Source organism: Falco biarmicus, chromosome 4, assembly GCF_023638135.1.
Source record: "Falco biarmicus isolate bFalBia1 chromosome 4, bFalBia1.pri, whole genome shotgun sequence".
Classification (NCBI taxonomy): domain Eukaryota; kingdom Metazoa; phylum Chordata; class Aves; order Falconiformes; family Falconidae; genus Falco; species Falco biarmicus.
The window spans coordinates 86,365,381-86,385,470 of record NC_079291.1 but is presented as its reverse complement, the minus strand read 5'-3'; the positions used below and the strand labels follow the sequence as shown (position 1 = coordinate 86,385,470).

General features: G+C 48.7%; 2 protein-coding genes across 5 annotated transcripts; one reads left to right on the top strand and one right to left on the bottom strand.

Moving 5' to 3' along the window:
• Window positions 1-229: 229 nt before the first annotated feature.
• On the top strand, window positions 230-6,425 carry LOC130148948 (hydroxyacylglutathione hydrolase-like protein). Of its 3 annotated transcripts, none has more exons than XM_056338105.1 (8): window positions 230-539; window positions 1,404-1,468; window positions 1,554-1,671; window positions 2,172-2,280; window positions 2,445-2,548; window positions 2,724-2,825; window positions 2,917-2,993; window positions 3,313-6,425. In XM_056338105.1, exons 1-8 carry the CDS (start codon window positions 435-437, stop codon window positions 3,476-3,478), a joined length of 846 nt encoding a protein of 281 aa, XP_056194080.1. In that variant the 5' UTR covers window positions 230-434; the 3' UTR covers window positions 3,479-6,425. The 3 variants fall into 3 exon arrangements, with proteins under 3 accessions (XP_056194080.1, XP_056194079.1, XP_056194081.1); XM_056338104.1 differs by having other exon boundaries at window positions 231-539; window positions 2,914-2,993; XM_056338106.1 differs by having other exon boundaries at window positions 503-539; window positions 1,272-1,468; window positions 2,914-2,993.
• An 876-nt stretch (window positions 6,426-7,301) lies between these two features.
• Window positions 7,302-20,001, bottom strand: CIAO3 (cytosolic iron-sulfur assembly component 3). Of its 2 annotated transcripts, none has more exons than XM_056338101.1 (11): window positions 19,866-20,001; window positions 18,218-18,313; window positions 16,507-16,650; window positions 16,048-16,180; window positions 15,512-15,646; window positions 15,052-15,170; window positions 13,772-13,901; window positions 13,456-13,528; window positions 10,032-10,169; window positions 8,821-8,978; window positions 7,302-7,746 (listed from the first exon to the last, which is right to left on the bottom strand). In XM_056338101.1, the coding sequence occupies exons 1-11, from the start codon at window positions 19,929-19,931 to the stop codon at window positions 7,508-7,510; spliced, it is 1,431 nt and encodes a 476-aa protein (XP_056194076.1). In that variant the 5' UTR covers window positions 19,932-20,001; the 3' UTR covers window positions 7,302-7,507. The 2 variants fall into 2 exon arrangements, with proteins under 2 accessions (XP_056194076.1, XP_056194077.1); XM_056338102.1 differs by lacking the exon at window positions 19,866-20,001 and adding an exon at window positions 18,505-18,631.
• Between the last annotated feature and the right edge of the window lie 89 nt (window positions 20,002-20,090).

Here is a 20,090-nt window from a genome sequence, read left to right as displayed (position 1 = left end):
CCCGGGGTCCGCCGAGCCTCGTCCCTCCCCTGAGTGGGAGAAGCGGCTGGTTTCCCACGCGGGACCGGGACCCGGGGTGGGCAGCGCAGGGCTGGGGGCGGGCGGGATGCTCCGTGGCGCTCGGCAGGTGGTGGTGGGGGGACATTCCCCCGCTCTGCCGCCCCCCCTGCCGCCGGGGGCCGTGCGGGATGTCACCCCGCCCCGCGCAGCGTGACCCGCCCCGCCCCGCTCCGCTCCGCACCGGGGGCGGGGCCGCCGCAGGTACCGGCCGCCGCACGCCGGGCTGCGCCGGGGGTCGCGCTGGGGACACCCCCGCACACACCCCCGGCGTGTCATCGGCTGCGTGGGGCCGGCGCCGCCTCCCGGCTTTGCTACGTGGGGCCGGGGCCGCCCCCGGTTTCGGTGCGTGGGCCCCCCGCGGGCGGTGCGGGACCATGAAGGTGAAGGTGATCTCGGTGCTGGAGGACAACTACATGTACCTGGTGATCGAGGAGCGCACGCGGGACGCCGTGGCCGTGGACGCCGCGGTCCCCCGGAGGGTGAGAGCGCCAGGACGGGTCCCTGGGGCTGCCCGCACGCGGGGGGGCTGCCCCTGCGTGCCCACAGCAGCGCTGACCCCCCGCCAGCCCCACGGGGTGGGGGGCTGTGGCCGCCCCCCTGCCGCCCGCCCCGGGGCTGGGGGACATCTCCAGTTTCCTGGGCCGACCCCGTCCAGCCCCCCGTGCGCAGCCGTCGGGAACGGGGATAACCTGGGATGGGAGCTCTGGAGCGCGTCACCCGTGGGAAATCCCGCTTTTGGGGGAGCCGGCCGTGCCGGGGGGGGCAGCGGCCGAGGTCACCCCTCGTCACCGTGACCCCCGGGGCTCCCTGTCTGGTGGCCTCCTCGCCACCCTCGGCTGCTGCACGTCGTGCAAGCGCTGTCGCGGGTTTTCAGCGTTTGTTGCTGGCTCCGACGTTTCCTTCCTCCGGAGGAACGTGATCAGGAGCAGCCGGAGGGTTCGTTGGAGCCGTGAATCTTAAGTTGCCGTTAAAGGCCTCCTGGTGGCTGAGCTGCGGGGCTGGCAGCCCCACGCCCTGGCCAGCACCAGGGTGGCTGCGTGGCCACCGTCCCCCGGCCACGCTGGCTGCCCGGGCACGGCCCACTCTGCGAAGGCACCGGCCATACAATGCTGCCGTCCCAGTGTGAGCAGCGTTTCCCTGTCCGGCTGCGTTGCCACCGGTGGTTCTGAGTCCTTCTCTCTGCCCTGGGCTGCTGGGCCTCTTGCCTGCAGAGCAGCACCGCACGGGATGCATCCTGCGCTGGGACAGGTCCTGCGCTGGGACAGGCACAGTGGCCGTAGCAGCCGTGGTGCATGTCACCTCCTCTCTCGCGCTCACTTCATTCTGCTCTGGGTCTCCTTCAGCTGCTGGAAATCATCAGGAAAGAGGACGTGGTGCTCAGGGCGATCCTCACTACCCACCACCACTGGTAAGTGCCGCTGGCGCGGGCGGGGGGCCAGGGCCAGCTGTGCCCCACGCGGGGCCGCGTGCCCACTCCCTCCTCTGCGGTGCAGGGACCATGCAAGGGGCAATGAGGAGCTGGCGAGGCTCTGCCCCGGCCTGCGCGTGTACGGGGCCGACGAGCGGATCGGGGCCCTGACGCACAAGGTGACCCACAACCAGGAGCTGACGGTACGTGGCCATTGGTCTGGGGGACCCAAGGCTCAGCCCCCACGCGTGGATCCTGCCCCACGGGGCAGCCGTGGCGGGCGCAGTGCAGGGCTGGTGGGGCGCTGAGGTGGGTGATGGTGCAGTCCCAATGCTGTGGTATGTGCTGGCAGCCAACAGCGTTGGTGCCTGGCGGGCCCGTGCTCGGGGACCGCATGCCCTGGGGCTGTTGCCGATGTGGCACCTTCTGGGGCTGGGAGGGGGCACTGGGCTGGAGGAGGAATCTCACCCCATTCCCAGCCTGTTTGGGGTGGCATTGTGGGACCCCACCCTCTTGTGGGGTCCCCCTGCTAAATGCTGTTGGAGCTGGGGGCAACCCAGCCCCCACCCAAACCGCTGTCCCGTCCCCCGGCGTGCCTGTGACCTGCTGAACTCCGGGCAGGCGATGCCGCGGGGTGGGGGGGCTCTGCCTGCCCAGTGGGGCTGGGGTGACCCCAGGGGGTCCTGACCCTCTGTCCCTGCAGTTCGGGGCCATCCGGGTGAGGTGCCTCTTCACCCCCTGCCACACCTCGGGCCACATGTGCTACTTCATGTGGGAGGACGGCTCCCCGGACGCGCCGGCTCTCTTCTCAGGTAAACCACCCTGCTGTGCACCCGGTGGGATGGGGGGCACAGGGCGTGCTGCCTGCATGCTGCTTGTCCCCGCCACACTCAGCGGGGGCGGGGGGAGCTCCCCCCCAGCACCCTGTCCCTGGGAGTGCAGGGCCTCCTCCATGTCCAGACCCCTTTCCCCGCAGGTGACACACTGTTTGTGGGAGGCTGCGGGCAGTTCTTCGAGGGGACAGCGGAGCAGATGTACACCAACCTCACCCAGATCCTGGGGGCTTTGCCGAAGGAGACGGTGGGTGCTCCCATCTCAGCCCCAGCCTGACCTCAGGAGCAGGAGGGGGCTCGAGGCTGGCACCCCTTGGGTGGCAGCGCCTGTCCCCGGGGCTGGGGCTGCAGCGGGACCAGGATGGGTCGGACCCGGCACCGGGAGCACGTCTGACACCGGGTACTTCCCACTGGTGTTGCAGAAGGTGTTCTGCGGCCACGAATGCACCGTCCGAAACCTCAAGTTTGCCTTGAAGGTGGAACCGGAGAATGAAATAGTGAAGAAGAAACTTGCGTGGGCCAAAGTAAGTGGCTGTGTCCCTGATGGGGTGGGGTGGAGGGAGGTGCTGGGTGCCACCGGCACGGTTCTGGATCTCTCTGGTTCCTTGGCAGCAGCGGGATGATGAGGATTTGCCCACAGTGCCCTCGACGCTGCAAGAGGAGTTCCTCTACAACCCCTTCCTGCGGGTCACGTAAGCAGCACCGGTACCTGAGGGGTGCAAAGGGTCCTGCTGGAGGTGGACAGGCCCGGGCTGGTGGTCCTGCTGCCAGGCTGCACTCCCCTTCTCCCTCTGGCCTCGTCCATTCTCCCAGTGGCTTCCATAGCTGGTGGGAAATCCAAGCCCCGAGGGAGGGCAGGGTGCCCAGCCGCAGGGTCCTGTGTCGCCCAGCACAGGGCACCCACAGACAAGCCCCGCTGTGAGGCTGTGACTCCCCCCTTGTCCGTCCCGGCGGGGAGGGGGTCCCCATCCTCTGCCCTGCGGTCACAGCAGAGCCGGTCTCCCCTTGCAGGGAGGAGCCCTTGCAGAAGTTCACAGGCAAGACGGACCCGGTGGAGGTGCTGAGGACCCTCCGCACCGAGAAGGATAACTTCAAGAAGCCCAAGGAGCGGCCCCATCCCCAGGCCATGCTCGCGTTCGACTGGGGACTTTTCAGCCCCTTCCTGGAGAAGAAGTGAGCAGCGCGGCGGCCGCCGAGACGCAGCATCGCTGTCATGGTGGGGGCTGCGTCCCCCCAGCTCTGGCTCAACTCCCGTGAGCTCAGCAGCTGGGAAGTGGTTTCTGTCTTTAACCTGCTTGTTCTGAGGTTGCTCTGCTTCGCTCCCTGCAGCGCCGAGCCCGGCAGGAGCTGTGCCGAGGGGCTGTCCCCGTGGGGAGGGAGCGCATGGGTGCCTTCAGCGAGCTCAGGCAGCCGAGGCCGCCCCGGCGGGGCTGTGGGTGCTGCTGGCAGAGGGTCCCCAGGTGTTTTGGAGGAGAGGCCACCCACACCCACGACGTTCGGGCTGGCGGGTGCGGGAGCTGCCGCCTGCCCGCAGCCTGGAGCCCAGCAAAGCCTGTTTCCACCGGCCGTGCCCGCCGGGCTGCGGGGCTCTGCTGCCTGTGGTCCTGCCGGACCTGGGGGCTGCACCGCGCTTCCCAGGGGCTTGGCTGGCACAGCGCTTTGCACCAGTGTGGCCCCGAAGCCGCTGGCCTCCCGCATGGCTGGGCTGGCCAGGGAGCCCTCCTGGCACTGCCCGCTCCCGTCCGGCCGTGCCCTTCCCACGCCGAGGGCGGGCAGGGACGAAGCGCAGGGATTTGGATGCACGAGGAAGCCGGCAAGGGGCTGGCGTCTGGGCTGGTGTTCAGCAGCACCTACTTATCTCCGGGCTGGGCTAAGAAAAACCCTCATTGCAGTGGGGTTTGGGTGTTTTTTCCCCCTTTCCCCCATTTTTATAACACACCAACATAGAACCATCGTGTGGGGCTGTAACACAGTCGCTGACTTTGGGGAGCATCCAAACCACTGAAGCGGTGCAGAGTACCTGCAGGTGGGGCCAGGCCTGGAGGAACGCGTGTTCTAACCCACTGGCTTTGTAAAATAGTTTTCAAGGTGTGACAGTTTGTCAGCAACAAGGTGCTGCTACGCATCTATTGCTTCTCCCCCTGCACCTCCAAGGTGAAAAAACACTGGAAAACCCTTGGCTGAAAGCTACATTCGCGTTGCCTTGTCATGAGAACAAGAGGGAGGGAGCAGATGGGTCTCTGGAGGCTCTTCAGCTTGCAGCCTTCAGTTTCAGCAAAAGCAGTACTGTATTTTTTTTTATCTGAGAAACATGCAAAGATTTTTATTTGCAGGTGGTGGGGAGCTGCATGACAAACTAGTAGTTTGCTTTTTTAGTGAAAAAAACCAATAGGGCTCGATGGTGGCTCTGCAAATAGCTGTGAAAATCCCTCTGAAAGGTCTGGGCTTGGGCACGGCTCCCTGTGGGACAGTCGTGTGTCTCTGGTTTCTTCTTTACCTCAAAGCACACAGTGTGTGTGGCTGCCCTGGTGTGGCTGAGCTTACACCTGTTCTGCGTAGTTCAAATGAAAAGAGCAGCGCAGAGAAGTTGGTCCCATAATCCTTTTACCATACGTTGTCAGTTTAAACAGTGCTGATTACAAATGTTATAGTTCCTTACACTGGAATAGAGTTGACTTCAGGATCTTTCATGTGTGGCCTGTGAACTGCATCTGTTGCCACTGACCCTGTTTGTGGCCATTTTTCCTTTGCTAGAAACTAGACTTAAGGTTTTCTTTTCTGCCTTTCATGAAATTAGCGTTAGAATTTACTCTCCCCCATAGGAGGGGAATTAATCCTGCTGCACAAGTTGCCTCGGTACTATTGCCTCAGTTACTTAGTTTAAATGTAGTGGTACCGTTTGTAGATGTTACCTGGGAGCAGAGACGCGCCCGTGTCTGTCCCTGAGCTAGCACTGAGTCTGCTCATGCTGACAGCAGCAGCACACAGCTCGAAGGCTGGGAGAAATTCAACGTGTTCTTGATACCACAGCAAGAACAGCCACCCAGGAGTGCCTGCAGGAGCTGAGGTCTTGCTGTGTTCTGAGCGGAGAGTCCTTGGTTGGCTTCAACAATGTGCACGTTGGTTAACTGGAGAAGAGACAAAATGTAGATTCCCAACTCTTTAATCTACAGCTAATTTAGCTTTATTTGTGCGCTTCTGGCTCGATGTGCATGTTCTCAGCAGAAACAGAACGTGTTTCTGTTGCACTGATGTACAGTTTGTGGTCCCTGCACTTCAGCATATTGGACTGACTTTGCATTAGCAGTGGTACCTCTTGCTGTAGATAAAAATGTTATGGTTTAGTGTAACACTGTGTTTCAAATCTATGCATGGAAAAGGGCATTCACTGACTCGCTCGTAAAATGCATAGGGTGGGGAGGGGGAAGCAGCAGGAGATTCTTGCCTTATGAACACTGTGAATTCACTAATCGATCAGCAACACCTGAAAAATGTAAAGCGTTTAATTAAAAACATTAAAAAAAAGAAAGAAGTCTTTTACACTGTTGGCTTACTTATGGTGGAGGAGGCTGTGAGAGGGACAGAGGCAAGTACTGCCAGAGCGGCCGTTACAAGGGGCAGGCCAGGTCCGGCAGCCCTAAGCCCGAGGGCTGCAGTAACTGCGGGAGGGCTCTTTGATGAGGCTCTGGGCCAGGTTTCACTCTGGGCTAGATGCAGTAACCGGCTCCATCTGTTTGTATTTACTCTGAAGGAACAAAGCAATATGGCACCTTTGTTTTCAGTTTTCATCCACTTAACTACTTTCTGCACAGTCCTTCTTCCTCACAGAGCAGTAACTGGAGAAACATTGAAGCGATCAGTAATGCTGTTCGTAAGTTCCTATTCACTTGCAGCTTCAGCAGCCACAAGGAGAGATTCCACATCAGCCAGCGCCTTTCCCCTCGAGCTCAGGTACAGCTGCAAACCCTCCCACTGCTGCCCTCCCTGTACACACTGTTACTCCAGAAAAACCGATACTGGGATGGAACAGGCCAAACCAAGAGTTACTCACTCTGTTGTTTTTGTGACCGGTTCTGAAAACACCTGTGTGTAAAAATACAGATAGCACGGCAGGCACCTGTCACCTCCAGGAACAAAAGACCAAATCTGCTTCACATCCGTCTGTCTTCTGGCATGGCATCATCATACACTACATTCAACCAGACGTACTTTTAGCAACCCCTTGGGTTGTCCTGGTAAACTACTTGTAATGATTCCTTCTCACAGCCGCCTTCTATGAACTGTTGTAAAGCAGCACCTTTCAGAGACACCAAGGACTTTGTTCTTTGATGGAAAGTAAGCTGGCAACGCATTCTTACTTGAAACACTGTACAAAATTATGTTCTCTGAATTTAAGGATGTGACTCATCAATAACTGGCTGTTGAGGATGGGGTAGATGTGACAATTCTGTGACTCTCTGCTGTGTATTTAGGGAGAGAAAGAGAGATGTAATTGCCCACAATTACAGACAATGGTTATAATTAAAGGGGATGTGCGTGTGGAATTCACTCTAACTTTCTTCTTAAATAGTCACTCAAGTCACATTTCAGCAGGCAATAAAACAGCCCTAGAGATGATGCATCTCACGTGCTCCCAGGCTGCTTGCTGCCCACCCCCTCGGATGGGGCAACGATACTGCAGCTGCACCTCGAGGGCAGCCAGTCAGGGGCACTGAAATGGAACAAACAGAACCCAAAGTTCAATTAGACCATTTATAACTAAATGAGGATGTCCCGACAGAAACAGCCATAAAACTCAGTGCTGTGAAAATACAGCAATGCCTGGATGAGTCATACAGTCATGCAGCACAGAGCTCATCTCGGTGAGGCTACAGTCCCTAGCAAGGCAAATCCTTCAGTACCTTAAATTCGTCAGTTCCGGTAGGAGTAGGGTTGTAAAGGGAATGTGGATTTAGTTCTTGAAGACTAGAGGCTAGGATGCATTCCTGCTTCTTTTGACATGTGTTTTAAGTCAGCATTTGGTTTTTATTTACATCACTGTAATAATTATACAGCTGTAGGAATTAATATTGCCTGCCTATTTATATGCACATTACCTTCTCCTCCCTAACAAGAGTCAGAAATCACACAGAACTTTGAGAATCATAAATAAAATCGAGTTAAAAAGGCACGAAGTATCTGTATCTGGGCTTCACAGCTTCAGTCTTCACCATTTGATGTTAAATCCAGTGCTTGTTTTCTCCACTGCGTGGTACTCTGTATGCAAAGCTTTCGCAGCCTTTTCTGAGTCTGTGCCACCCAGCCACTGCTCATATAGCTCATTTACAGTCTGGTTCTTCTCGGGAATTTCAGTCTTAAGAGACTCATACAACCTCTCAACTTGCTGAAGCTGGTCCTTGTTGGATTCACCATCTAGTTTGATCTGACCGCCTCCATTTAAACAGCCTACGTGTAACAAAGTGAGAAAATGTCTGGGTTGAGAAAACACTTCAGCTTTATCAGGAAAAAATGCCAACTACAGTTAATTAATGCTGCACCTGCAAATGGTTACAGAAATGAAAACACCATTGTAATTGTGGTTTACTCCCCAGTTATCTAACACCAGCAGGGCAGGCTGCAGCCCCGGAGGAGAGATCATGCACCTGCCAGTGTGTGCCCCAGTGCTAGTTCCATGGCAGCCAGCTGTGAGAGGGCTGCTGAGGCAGGCTGGGACACGCCAGGGAGAGGTAAGCAGCAGGGAGCTCTGGCACTCATCTCCTGCCTCCGGAAAAGGGCCAGAACATAACCCAGGTGAGAACAGCTTTGGAGTCTCAACTGAAGGTAAGATAAACACGCCTGGGAAACGTTCTGGGATTGCTGTTGGGTTGGAGGTGTGCTAGGGGTTGAGCCACGCAGCGTATGGCCACCTGAAGTAGTGCCCTGGTGCTGAGCAGCCTTCTGGGCTGGGACTTGTGCAGGCGCTCGGGAGAGCAGTCGCTCAGTGCCACGAGTGGCAGCTCAGCATCACCTTCAGTCTGGGTTCAAGCTGCCTGTGCCCTCTGCTAGCAGACTCAGAGAGAACCAGGAGGGAGGAAAAGGAGGGCAAGGAGGGCTTGCACAGTGTTGAAAAGGGAATAAAATAGGTAGAAAGAGATTTTCTTCACCAGCCATAGCAAGCACTCTCTGATAGCATGAGTCAATTTTGTGCAATTTTAGAGGAAGAATCTCCTCATGTACCAAGGAGCTCAGAAAACCAGGAGGCCCTCCATAAAAGCACTAATTATGCAAACTTTGTGCAATGGAATTGAACTGTAGTTACTGAAATCCTGTAGAATTACTAGCTTCTAGGTAGGAAAATACACACATACACACACCCCATTTGAAATTCTGATACTGTGCCTATCACATCTCCAGAGTTTGAAGGCTTTGCCACAATATTCAGGATGTGAGAAATTGCCTACTGTTCTTGTATTTAGATGTAGTTTCATGTAGATTCTTACAGCTACAGATTGTGACAGTGAAACCCCTGTGCAGCCTTACCTGACGGGCAGGCCATGACTTCAACATAGTGATAGGGTGACTTCCCTCGTTTCAGCTTTTGCACAAAGTTCTGTATATTTCGAAACCCATATGCCAAAGCAAACTGGAGCAGGACTACTCCATCCTTCTCCAGTGTCACCTCCTGGAAGTCCTTGTTTCTGAGGAACAAGAGCAGAGAAAATGTCTTATCCAAATTAACTTCTATTTTAAACTTCAAAGAGCCCTGCGCTAAAAAGTTCTTTGTGGAATCTTACTGAAAAAAGCTGTCCCAGTTCTTTGCCACCCAAACAAAACAGATGAAGGCACTAGCTTACGGATCTCTTTCCAGTTTTGTCTGAGGACCTGCCACCTGAACTGAGTTTGCTGAAGAACGCCTGTGTGGAATAAATCCCTAAAACCTAAGCAAACAGAGCCTAAACAAAAGTTTCATTGTGACAGGCCTTCCGAGTTGGCTTCAGCCAACTTCTACATTAGTGAGGCCACTGAGGAAACTTTTAAATTGTAGTGGCTCATAAAACTAGGGAGAAAACAATTACTGAAGGCTTCCAGACTCCAAAGGTCAGTGGAAGTATCTGTTCCTGATAAAAGAGTAAGTGATTTATTAAGTATTTATAGTGAGACTCAGGGGAACTGTTTCTTCTGCTTCCCAGACCAGGGAATCCTAACCAAAAATATTGCTCATCAGGGATATAATTCATTACAAATGGAACAGTAATATTATAACTGGGAAGCTAGAAAGAATCTCAGCTGAATGAGCCTCCGTGCCCAAACTCAAGTGACTTCTTCTCTGTCTTACCACAACGTAGTTAAAACAGATCCCCAAAGTCCTAACACAAGATTTTCTGTGCTGTGATAGCCAGATTAGTAACAAATCACTTTATTGGTCTGATCACAGGTGAGGAAGCCCAGATCCATGTGAGCTCTGTCTTCTAAATTACTCTAAAAATCATCTGCAACTTGATACTGGGAAAATCCATCAGGCCAAAATAAAGCGTGTGGGTGGTGAAGGGGCTAGAAGTCTCCAAGGGAAAGGCTGCGTGGAGCGCTGGCTGATTTATGGCTCAGCAACTGTGGGAGTGAGAAGCCAATTCCCATGCCTTGAAGTAAAATGTTTAACATTGCAAGGAAAGCTTCAGTCCATCATCAAGGTAACGGCACAAACAGAACTGCAGTAAAACCAGTGCTTTTTGTAGGACTTTAAAACTTCTTACTTTAAAGGTTTGTACTGAATTGTATCCACTTGAATCCCAAAGAGCTCCTTGGCTGCATGCTTGTATATGTGCTCCAAATAGCCACCAGAACCACCTCCAGAGTGGCTGGTGAGCTCCTCTTCTGCAGCACTACTAAACCTGGGGGACAGGAAGAAAGCAGCAGTCTTAGGGGAATCTTTCTGATAAAACGCAACAGCCAGCACAAATGAGAAGGTCTGGGGGACTCAAAAGCCATGGAACAAGCCACAGAGCAGCTCCCTTTGAGCTCCTCATTTTTCCTTTTCTCCTGGGAACCAACTATTTATAGCTTCAGAGCCCAGCAGGTTTAACCCTGCGCTGCCTAGCATCCTCTGGGTCAAGTTCAGCGGAAATGTCACACACCACAACAGGGCCTGACCCACGCGCTGCCAACATAACCTTCGTGTACCAGAAGTATGTTTGGGAAAGTTTGAGTTACAAGGGCAATTGCTGACACGCATATTTTGCCAGCTTCCTGTGTAATACCTCTACAAACATCCTGGGTTACACTTAGAAATGGGAGGAGGGAAGTAACGAAACAGTGGTGGGATGGGTCTCCGTATCCTACGCTTCTCTTGGCGAACACAACCTAGAAGTCCTGTCTCAGTCGAGAGACATCTCATCACTGCTAAGCTGTTCTGCAACATCAACAGAAGCAGAATTCATTATTGCAAGCTCTAGTTCCCTGTTACGATGCATTTTTTTGAGACCAGCTACTTTAGATGTGGTTGCTGGGATGTGAAAGAACACTTCTGGGAGGTATCGGTGCCAAGAGCACAAGCACAGACAGATGAAATCCGTATTGCTGTGGTTTCACGGGCTGGAAGTTATGTAACAAAGGTGAAGGAACCTAAGGATGCCAGGACATCTGCTCCATACAGGGCTGTCCTCAGTGGGATCCTGGTTCAAGTTCAACACATTTTTGGTGTTGAACAACTATGTTAACATAAGTTCTGTAATTCTAGCTCTGCACAAATAATTCCATCTCACTGACATGCCAAAACACAACCAACTATTCAGAGGTCAAGATAATGTTTCTTGAGAATAGCTCACCAGATGGAAGCCACAACAATAGCTTTTGTTATGAGAGAATAACAAGATGAGGGATCTGCTTATAAGCACTCATCAGGCAGTGACACTTGCATTCTCCTACTAACAGCTGCAGAAGGGAAAACACTTGAATTCAGGCCAAACAGTTTCAAGTCAAATCGAAGATGTTGCCTCTTGCAGATAAAATCTTAGCTTTGGAAGAACTGCAGAAGGCAACACTTTAGCCTGCAATCACCCTCAGAAACTATTTTTAATTTGATCTTGTTTACAGGAACTGAGCTTCATTAACAAAGTGTTTCAGTGTGTCTGGCCTCACGTACTGCTACTCTCTTAAAATGAGGCTGCCAGTAAGCCTCAGCGCTGGCCTGAAGCAAACAGTTATACCAGCAGAAGTCCTGGGATTTCTGGCATTTTATCTCATTCTTGCTGCCAAATGTAATAACCTCTTAATGGGCTTTTCCACGTGCTGGAGGATAAAACAGAACAACAGCCATTGGACTGCTTATGTGAACGCTCCAAGTTCTGAGGAATACGTGCTGTTTGTAACCAGTCAATTTACCCAGTATGTTAAAGTTAGCGAAAGGTTATAGAGGCACTTTATCACCACAAGCATGAGGCCTAGTGCTCAGAATGTACTCCTCAGAAGTCGGCCAGAGATTTTTATCAAGTAATTAGACATTCAGTTCTATGTTATAACTGACACTTCCATAATGTCATTTCCTAAGGGAACCCAAACACTTCAGAATCTTTTTTTGCTCCTCAATTTTCTGCTAGTGGCGTAGCAATAAAAAAGGTAGAAGTACCTGTTTACAGGGGTAACGTTTGAAGTTGCAATTTCGGGACTCAGCATGCTGACATTTATTATAGCTGGGGAGACTTTTCTTTTTTGATGTGAAAGCAATACGCTTTGTGGATAAGCCATGTCAGAAAGAGACACTTAATCCTGGAAAAAGTGTGCATAAACAGATCTGTGCTAGTAAATGTGTTACGTGAAACCTACACCTACCATCCACTGAAATGTAGCATAAGGAAACTGAGGCTCTGGGCACACATATAACTTGAAAAAGAGATTTAAAATATCCCTTACATGAAAGGGATTGTATGGCAAGAGACCATCTCTACCTCACCTTCTTCTTCTCAGAAGCAGAGTGATCAATGTTTATAACAAAACGGATCTAGGAAATAGGCCTCATGTAAAGACACCTCCCTTCACAGCTCTGTCAACGTACATTTGCTGATCAGACAATTCTTGAGCAAAGGCTGTCAGCTGCACCTGGTTGTACTAGAAATACTTGAAGCCTATTCAGAAATAAGCCAAATTTCAAACCAAGAATGTCACATCTGCAAGGGGTACAGCTGAAAACAGGCTAGTGTCACATTCCACTCATGTGCTAGGTGCTGTGTATTTGGGGTATCAAAATCTCTCCTGAAAACTTAAGGTGCCTGGGAAGTAAATGTTTGAACCATATACCTAATCATCTTTTATAATTCTTAAAGGTTGCCGCACATGTAGTCTTTCTGTTTATTAATGTGTAAAGTACTACAAAGATATTTCTTTCAAACTGAAGAAAAGAATGCTTTGGTTTAGCATTCAGCATGGAACCATGACTGCAAGTTAATTTAGATGAGTAAAATGTGATTTTTAATGTTTCTGTAGTCGCTTAGATCTCTGTGCAGTTGTCACTTAACCAGATGGTACTTTTCTGCTGAAGCAACTGAAGTCTCATCTGGTTTGCACATGTTTTAGATCTCATTTTTTTACAAATGAAAACTCCTAGATATTAGCTGAGTGACCTAAATATTTTTTATGCTTTAGTTCTGGAATCCTTACAGTAGCTCTGATAACTAGGAACAGAGACAAGCAAACTGAGTACAATGCAGTAACAGGCTTTGTTTTAGCAAACTCTTATCACTGATGTCGATTCTTTCACTTTTCACAGTTTGTAGGTGGATTTTTGTGGGATTCCACCAGCTATACTATGAGTAGCAGTAACTGAACTAAATGACTCTCATGCAATTTGTACTTCTTTGCATAATTATTTTGCCCTTATACTTTTACTGGGATAATTCTAGCCATGCTGCTGATTTACAGTGAGAGTCCCTAAGCCTTGGACTACGAAAATCTGAGGTTTTACCTCTGATTTCTACCCCTGAGGTGGAAATTCATTGCATTCTATAGATTAAGTATTTTAATGCGCAATTGTACTGATTCAAGTGACACAAGGAAACAAATCAAATGCAAACACATGCAGCCTTGTGTAGAACAGTAGTGGAAAGAGAAATTCTGTTGAAGAACTCTATAAATACTGGACGAAAAAGAACATGACTGAAGATGCAAAGGAGAGTTTGTTCTTACATGGTATCCAATGGAGCGGGATCTACATCTGATAGAGATATTCCTTCTTGTTCCAACAACTTTAGCACTTCTCCTAAAACAGAACCACAGACAAAAAGTTTTTATTTTTGGGACAAAGGAAAACAAAATCCACAGATCAGTATGTAAGGCTGCATCTGCAATTACAACCAGGATATGGCTTGCATGATTAAAGTGTAGTTATACAGCAAGATCCATATACTACATCCTCTATCAGAGACAAAGGGTTATTAAAACTAGCAAATGCCTTGCTCTGAGGCTTCCAGAAATTAGCTGGACTACCTCTGGCTCTACTTACCTGTGGTGATTACACAGTCCACATCACGAGTTTGGTACTCTTGGTTGAAAAAGTCTGGCCTTGAAGCCTCTAGCTTTTTGTCATAACAGGGCATCACTGTTACATGATATATCTGGTCAGGTGCTAAGTGCTGGAAGAAAAGACAAAGCTGTGCAGTCAGATTGGCCAACATCAAACCTACCTTGGGGGAGACATTTTCCAGGCAGAAATGAAACTGATGAAACTAATGCCACCGTGCCTCTGGAGATACTCCCCGCTACTACTGAACGTGTATTTTTTTTAATATATGTATGTACACACATATACATTAAATTATTTCTCTCATAGAACCCAATTTAGTATGTAGCAAGTGTCAGCAGTATGGCCTTTTACAGGTTTCCCCCCACCTCCTTTTGCTAGTGCAGATGATCCAGACAAAGTCAGTCAGTGAAGTGAATTCCTAATTATGCAGTTAGAGAATATGCTTCCTCCATGCTACTAAAATCCAGCCCCTGCATCCGCAACTAAGAAATTATCTGGAGTCAGACAAAAACCTCATGACCATCCAAGAAATAAGCACAGGCTGAGGAAACAAGTCATTGACTCAAGGCCATTGTTTCAGTATCTTGCGCCAAATATTCTTGGTAGCTGCCAATTTTTCTAACAAGTATGCAGATGTCAGCATTTACTTAATGCAAGTGTTAAACCACTGCTCATTAATGGACAATAAATCATACAATCAGAAGGGCTGCTTAAGTTTCTTACTGGACAAATCCAGGCTGTTAGTATAAGTCCAGTCTTTAAATATCAAATTTACATTTGGCGAGATTCCAAAGGTTAAAGATTGAGAACAGAACTAAGTCAAACTGAAACAGAACATTAAGTTGGGAACAAGCAAGTAATTTTTAGACAAGACATGGTCTGCACGTATGCACTGACTGAAGTTTTGTCTTGGGATGATTTATTTTAAGTTATTCACCAACTTTAAACAACATGAAAATACCACACACAGACAAGATGGGAGCACAAAGAAATGGAAAAATAAGTTTCTCTGGCTTTCCTAAATAACATGCAGAGGTTTTAAGCAGTCCATGCAGCACGCGCTTAATGTTACTGCCCTTGCTGCTAACTTCTCATTAGATGAAATAGAAGTGAGAAAGATGCTGCCTTTGCTGGCTTCTGCAACATATTTTTTACCTTTAATCTCCAATGTATAACATATAGCAAAATAAAAAATATCAGCTTAAAGCATTCAATTTTAGCAGTTTTCCATTAAGCACAGTATATATTCAGACCCTTACCTGCTGTTCTGCAAAATGGCCCTTGATCAAGGAGCCCATGACCTGCTGTGGAGACTTGGTGGTACTGATATAAGGAATGATGAAACTGCCATGGGTTTTCTCTGCATAACAGATCCAACCTGATAGTGTAATTAGCAATATAAATTAAAAAATAACAAGCAGCCCTTCACTCTGCCTACTGTCCCCCCAACGCCAGGCTTAGTACCCATTAATTACCATTTTCAGCCTCACTTCAGCACAAAAAGCAAAGGAAGTATAACACAAGATTAATTAGAGAGATCATTAGATAGCTGTATAGCTCCTGTTGCTATTAATACCAAGATCTCATTGTACTGTGAAGACAGTAAGTTTCCAAGTAAATTTATCCATTTAAACTTCTCTGACTAGCTTTTTGACTTTTCTTTCTAGTGTACTATTCAGATGCCATTTTATTATTTCCTTAACTCATTTAATACCATACCTGGACAGGCGGAAGCTAGCATTGGCAAAGCCTTTTTGTCTTCAGATTGCTTTCGAAAGCGTTTTACAAACTCTCGTTGGCTCTCCAATAGGCTGAAGTTTCTTGAGAAAGTTGTATCAAAAACATAGTGCACACCTAGGCAGTACAGCATCTGTGTTAAAATTCACAAGAAAGATACAGCAAACTACAACAAAAAGCCTCCCGTCAAACCAGATTCAAACTGCACGTCTTATTTACAGGTATCAATCTGGCCGATGAGAATGAACCTTTTTTCCCTAGCGCCTCAGCACAGTAAGATGAGAAAAAGTGACAGGAGGACTGCAAATCTAAAATTTAAAGTTCTTTCCTTCCATCACTCCAAGTTTATTATGCAACTGAAGCTGCAGACAGCTTGCATTTTAGCTAATGCCAGTTACAAAACATTATGAGTCCGTAGAGAGGTTAAATCACATCAACCTTGCGTGCTTGTAACATGTTTAACATATACCCCAGCAGTCCCCACTGTGATTAACAGAATAACACGATAGCACACTTGCCTAAACTCTTTAAGAATGCGGTCAACTTCCTTGCTGTTTCCAGAACACCCATTTTACATCTTGCAGCTAGTGAAGCTCTGGATTGTGGTGAAACAGAAACCACCACCAATTTCTGTTCATTGGGAGCTGCAGTCTTTGAAAAAAACCAAACAAATGACAACACTGTTCAGACAATATTAATACGGTACACACAGAGCCTTCAGCACACTACAACATCAGAAAGTATTCCTCAGCTTAACTTTCAAGTTAGTAACTCGCTACATTAAAGGTCCTTTCCAAACCCACGATTACTTTTCAAAAATCGATAAAATAGTGCACTGAGAATGTCCTCAGGTCCTTCAGATCTCTGAAACTAATTTTTAGGCGCGCTGTTTCCATGCACGCCTCTGCAGATGCCTCATACCAATCTATTAAGATTTTCAAACTCTGCAGCCTACCCAGCCGTGGCTTAACACCTACCTTGTTAAAAGTTAGCATTTTGCAGAGCTCTTCGTGGCTCTGTTGAGTGATTAAAACACTCTCTGCTGATGTAATGCAGCCACTACAAGCTAGGCAGTCGTTCAGAGTAATTTTAGCCTTTTCCAGTTTTTGTGCTCCTCCATCCTACAAAGAAACAGATTAGACTCAGTTCTGATCACAGTGTAGAATTAGGTAGCAGTTTTCCCACCTTTACTATATTTAGTAACAAAGAAGTTGCCCTTTTTATGCTCTTGGTTTACCGTGGAAAAAAAAAAAATCTTTTATTTTTAGTAAGACAAGGGGGAAGACAAGTATCTTTGAAGTTTGCTGCTTTTAATAGGATTATTTAGCACACATGCAAGTATGCTGAGGGAAGTTTTAGCAAGACCAAGAACGTAATTTTCATCAAATACTTAACAGTCACTTAGGCCACAATTATTTGTGCAATCTGGTGGGCTAACATTGCTCCAAACCACTGAAATTATACTATCCCAGAAGCAAATAGGGTCTATCTTGCTTGGTTTTTCAACTTGTGGGTGGCTGAAGATTGGGTTAGCATGGCTAACGGGCTACAGATGGCAGCTGCTATTTTAACCACAAAACTGTAGACCACAGAGATCCTAAGCCTTTAAGCACCAATCTCCAGCGTGCACTGGATATTACCCTGGAGAAAGCATGCCAGTTTTGTCACCTCTCTCAGATGCTGCTCATGTTATTGAATAATACTGGAGCCGTTTCTTCACAGGAAGTTGAATTTCAGTCCTTCTGCATAGACTCTGTAACCAGACTGCAAACTCGCTAATATTTTTAATTGATACTGAGTGTTCTGCAATCTTTCTTCATGCAAAACTCACATGGACACCGATGGGAAAACTGCATGGCAGCATATTAAAGACAGCGTATGGCTTGCCACTGGAAATAAGTATTTTTCATAATACTTGACCTGAATAAGTCAGTTTTCCCATGAGACTCTCCTCTTAAACGTCACTTCTCAATAAAGTCAGGAATAGGCTGAGTAATTAGGTACAAATAAATTAAAAATTTAAAATAAGAAACCAGACTCCTTTGGAAGCGCTGTATCCTCTTTTTTTAAGTCAAAAGGTCATCATCTGCCTAAAGTTAAAAGTAACATTTCTAGATGAATTCCCAGCTTGGTTAAATAAGAAATGCTAGCCTTTTCTGTGTAAACAGGAAAATTGTTCTGCAAAACCTGGCGTTAATTTTGGAAGCAGAAGGCTTATGAATTCTGCAGGCTATTTAACAAACAATTTGAAATGTTATTAAAAAAATCAGAGCAAAATTTAAGAGTATCTAATTGAATCTCTTTGTGACTGAGCACTCTGCTGTATGACATAATGCAGTAAGCAAAGATATTGTCAAAAATAACCTAACAATGGCTAATACTTAAGTATTGATGGCAAAAAAGACTTCTCAGCTTATCTGCTCTTCTACTGAAAATCATCACTTATTAATATTGGTGTTTCAGAGCATAAAAGACTGACACAAAATTGGAATTACTGCTTATAAACCCAGGTAATTAAAAAGTTGGACTTTGGAAAAAAGATACGAGAATACTGGCAGCAACAGCACACTTTTCTAATGTCTCGGTCCTCTGTGAGGCATTAAAATAGCTGTCGACTATTCAAATACTTAACAATACACTCACATTTTCCAGATATTTTACACAATAATGAAGAAAAATCACACATACCTGATCAATCTGAAAATAGCTTCCATCTGCTTCAATTCTGATCTTAGCTGCTGCTTTTCCAGGCTTTTTTTCCACTTTTACAGGTTTGATACATTCCTGAAAGAGAAATAAAGCCCAAAAGCAAGGAGATGAGCAACAAAGAGATAGATTTAACAGAAACTACAATGATCAAAACCAAATAGTTCTTATAGAGTGAATGCTGCTTAGTCTCCCTTAAACTATACTGGACTTATTTACAGCATCTATAACTACTACCAAAGAAAAATGGAACAGCAAAAACTTCTTACCCCTTTTTTACAGAAGGAACACTTTTCCAGCATCATAGCAAAACCAGAGGACAATTTTGCTATCCTTTCTGAAGAACACAGCTATGTTTTATGCAGCTTTGAAAGGAACAGAGGCTTGCCTGCATGGGCCTCCTCCCTAAAATCTTACAGATGATCGTGCATTCTTCATTGCAAATTTTAACTGGTGGAGGCGTGGTCACCACAGTCAACATGTGGCTAGTGCCAATTAAGTTTCATTTAATGTCAAAGGGACTCTGATGACCTCTGATGGACTGCTTCCAGTTTTCTGTATTGTTCTATGATGAAGTCTAAATGGTGTTCTTGCATTTTGTGCAATTTATATTGTTTAGGCATCTTATGACTCCTTGTCCTACTTCTACAGCTAGGATTTTCTTTGCCTTTCACCATCCTTGCTGTGCCAACATCTTCAGGTTTCCCCCCCCCCCCCCTAAATTAAACCAGCTTCACTACATTTTGCAAGCCCCAGAGACTAGCAGGAACAAGTCAGTACGATTCTTCCGTTATGGTCACTGAATAAAACAAGCAATGATCTCCACTTGAAACAGAACAGCAGGTCACGTTATTTATGTGAAAGACTTTACTAGGAAACTCAAGTTAATGGGGTTTGCTATGCCCTGTTCCACTGATTTAATTTCAGGGTAGTTTTTTCTACTGTACTTGTCAGCAAACACCTCCAGGATTACTATTTCATACATTTGCTAGTGCATCGACTCCAAAAGCAAAAAAAATAGTCTTGGCCTGTCCTTGCCACTCATTCCCACCTCTCTGCCACCCACTTTCCTATGCTGGCACGAGCATCCGTGCAGATAAACTAGTGTGGAAGGAAACTTGTTTAGGCTTAACGGTTTTTTTGGGGGGGAGGTGTCTAGATTAACATTTGACGGGGCAGTTTCCAGGCCAGGGTGGGAATGACCGCCTGGCTGCTGGGCCAAGGTTTCTCCCTTTAGCTGCTCACAGCATCTCGCCCCGAGCAGCGCTGCTGCCCTCCCCGTTCCCTGTGCACTGGCTGGGAGACACAGCGAGGCATCTGCGCGCTTTTCTCCTTTTACCGTTTTATTTAACAGCACCCGAAGGACGCCTGGAAGCGCCGGCCCTGGCCCCTCGCCTCCCTGCGTGCTGTGCCACCTCCCTCACACTGCCAGGCCGAGGGGCCCGGCCAGGCCGACGCTGCCGTGCGGGCCACAGCTGTCACCCCCCTCCCCTCAGCGCCATCTTCCTCCCCCCCCAGGCGGCGCTGGCAGGGCCGACCCCGGGGCGGGGAGCAGAGCCCCGCCGCCCCCTCACAGGGCCGTGGGCTGTCCCCCCGCGGCCGGCCCTCGACGCCCCCAGCCCGCACCCACCTGGGAGGGCCCGATGTAATCGTCCAGGTCCGTCAGCTGCAGCACCCCGCTAAAGGCAGACGCCATGGCGGCCGCGCCGCCGCCGAGCGCGGCAGCCAGCAGAGGGGGCGGGGGCCGCAACAGTGTCGTAAAAGGGCGGCCCGCCACACTGCCGGAAAGGGCGGCGAGCGGGCTGCGCGTGCGCGGGTGGCGCGTGCGGTGGGCTGCGCGTGCGAGTGCGCGGGT